Below are 2,392 nucleotides of genomic sequence, written 5' to 3'. Positions count from 1 at the left end.
TTAATTTGTAAGCAGGGGTTTTGCCATATTAATGTCAGCAAACACTGGATAATGCTGGGGAGGCAGCAGTTACGTTGCTGTGTGTCTGCTGCTGCATTTGGGGTGCTTATTGGGAACGGGGGTAGGAGCTGCCCTGCACAGCGCTCCCAAAATGCCCGCCCCAGCAGAGCTGTGTGCATGTGCAGGGATGCATGTGGCCCAGAGCTGGCTGAGCACCCTCACCTTCGGGCTGCGAGGTGGGGCTGGCATCGTGGAGGGGCCACAGGGAACAAGGGTCCCTCTGAGGCCACCTCAGGGAGCAGGGTCTTCCTGGGCAAGGGGTGAGGCTGAGACCTGATTGCTCTCTTGCAGATGGAGGGCTCCGAGGAGCTAGAGAGCAGCCTCCTGATACAGCCCTGGGCTTCTGTTTGCTTTGGTGAATCCACTTTTCTTGCTAAAGTGTGCTTCAGGGATACTGGCTACATCCTGTTGATCTCTGACCTCAGCAGCGTCTGGTATGAGAGTGCTGACACCGAGGCCGTGAGACAAAGGTCCAAGGTAAGTGTCTGGAAAGTCCAGGGACATCCTTTTCTCCTTGCAGCAGCTGACATCCCAGTGTAAACTGTTTGGTGACACAATAGCTGTTGGATCTGACAGGGCTGGAGTACAAATGCCCAGCCTGGGAAGTCCCAGGGGTGTCTGTGCCCAAGCACTGTCACCCCGCTTGGCCGAGCACCCTCCTCCTGGGGGAGTGGGCCAGGCTATTTAGCATTCCCAGGGCAGCCGGGTGTTCACTGGGGCTGCATGCAGAGGCTGGCGTGCTTGTTTCACTTGTGGGCTGGACAGGCAGCTGGTTTCTCCAAGACCAGTGTACTAAGGAGGAGCTTGAAACAAGGCTGCCTTCCCACTGGTTGCAGAGTCCACGTTCGTAGCCAGGCACAGGCTCCCATGGGGTGCCCTGTCAGCACAGCCCCCAAAACACCTGGGGCCATCCCCTCACCCTTAGCTGCGTGCCCAAGCACCCATGTGCCACTCCATCTGCAATGTCCCTCTGTCACAAAATGGTTGCGCTGAGTGGCTGGTGGCAGGAGGTGGGGGCATGTGGTAGCAGCCATCCCTCAGCTCTGGCAGGTTAGCTGAGTTGTGACAGCTCTCAGCCAGACTGTGACACTCGTGGTGGCATGCAGGGCAGCTGCGCCAGTGGAGACCATTGCGCTCTCCTGGGCTGGCGGGGCAGAGGAGCCTTCCCAGCTTGGCTGGCCTGGGAGAACCAGCGGGAAATGTCCTGTCGTGGAGCTGGAAGCCAAGGCCCAGGAATGGATTTTTGCAGCACTGGGACATGCAGAAGTAGCCTGACTCCTTCTGTGCTAGAGTTCTTGCTGCTTTTTCCTAGTGCTGAGCTCTGCAGGGCGTTGCTGTACCCCTAACCTTGCCTTTCCCCAGGAGCTGAACAAGCGGCTGACGGTCCCTGTGTCCTCCTTCTTGCACCGCTTGCGCAGCCTGATGTCCCCCTTGCTGGCAGGGCAGCTGGACGCCACCACCTCCTTCTCCTGCCAGCACACTGTCAGCAGGCTCAGCCTGCACGTGAAGAGCGAGCTCTTGGGACTGCCCTTCTACTGGGACTTCCACTGCGGCCCTGCTCCCATGGAAATGGTGAGTGAAGCTGTGGAGAGTTTGGGGAGGGGGACAGCCAAAATTAAGGATTATCACCTAATGCTTGGAGGCTTTAGGGTGTCTCGGGCCATGCTGGTGGCTGTGGGGTGTGTGGCTCTGCTTGCTACCGCTCCTGAGGTTCACCATCCCCATTTCTTTCCATTGAGCCTTTGACACCTTGGTTGGTGCCTTGCACCTTGCGGTGCTGGGTTTGCTGCCCTCTCACCCATGGGCTCAACCTGCTTGTCCTTCGCCTATGGCAGTTGGCTGGGCAGCGTTTTCTGGGTTATACCTTGCTAGAGCCATGCTCTGTCCTGCTGCCAGAGGTGACACCTGCCCTTCCACGGCAACCTTGCTGCCCCAGGATGTGGGGTCTGACGGGGGCCAGCCCTGACGTGAGTATCACGGCCAGGAAGGTGATGTGGTCCAGACGCTGTCCCATGGCAGGTGCCCCCCCACAGGAGCCCAGCTCTGCCCTGCAGCTGCACCAGAGCTGCACCAGCCGGCCATGCTCTCCTCTCTCTTGCTGCGTGCCGGCTCTGTAGGGCTCAGAGCAGCCAGGACACCAGCAGCATATGCCACTACCAGAGCACTAAGATGTCCCGTTTGGGATGATGCCCTGCCAATGCCCTGGCACAGCAGAGTGATGCTGTTCCCCTTTGGCACACACTGTGAAGCGGGGCACAGAGCCACAGATACCCCGAAGGACCCACAGTGGGGTCTGCCCGGTTTTTAAGGGGTTGCTCTTACCATGGGGCTG

General features: G+C 59.0%; 1 protein-coding gene across 1 annotated transcript; it reads left to right on the top strand.

Annotated features, from left to right (window-relative positions):
* Nucleotides 1-351: 351 nt before the first annotated feature.
* On the top strand, nucleotides 352-1,632 carry NHEJ1 (nonhomologous end-joining factor 1; the record flags this gene model as incomplete). Its single annotated transcript, XM_010080734.1, has 2 exons — nucleotides 352-537; nucleotides 1,423-1,632. Coding segments are annotated over exons 1-2 (396 nt in total), but the record flags the coding sequence as incomplete, so codon positions are not given.
* Nucleotides 1,633-2,392: the final 760 nt, after the last annotated feature.

This window comes from Pterocles gutturalis, unplaced genomic scaffold, assembly GCF_000699245.1.
Source record: "Pterocles gutturalis isolate BGI_N339 unplaced genomic scaffold, ASM69924v1 Scaffold35589, whole genome shotgun sequence".
Classification (NCBI taxonomy): domain Eukaryota; kingdom Metazoa; phylum Chordata; class Aves; order Pterocliformes; family Pteroclidae; genus Pterocles; species Pterocles gutturalis.
This window is presented reverse-complemented; position numbering and strand designations above follow the sequence as displayed.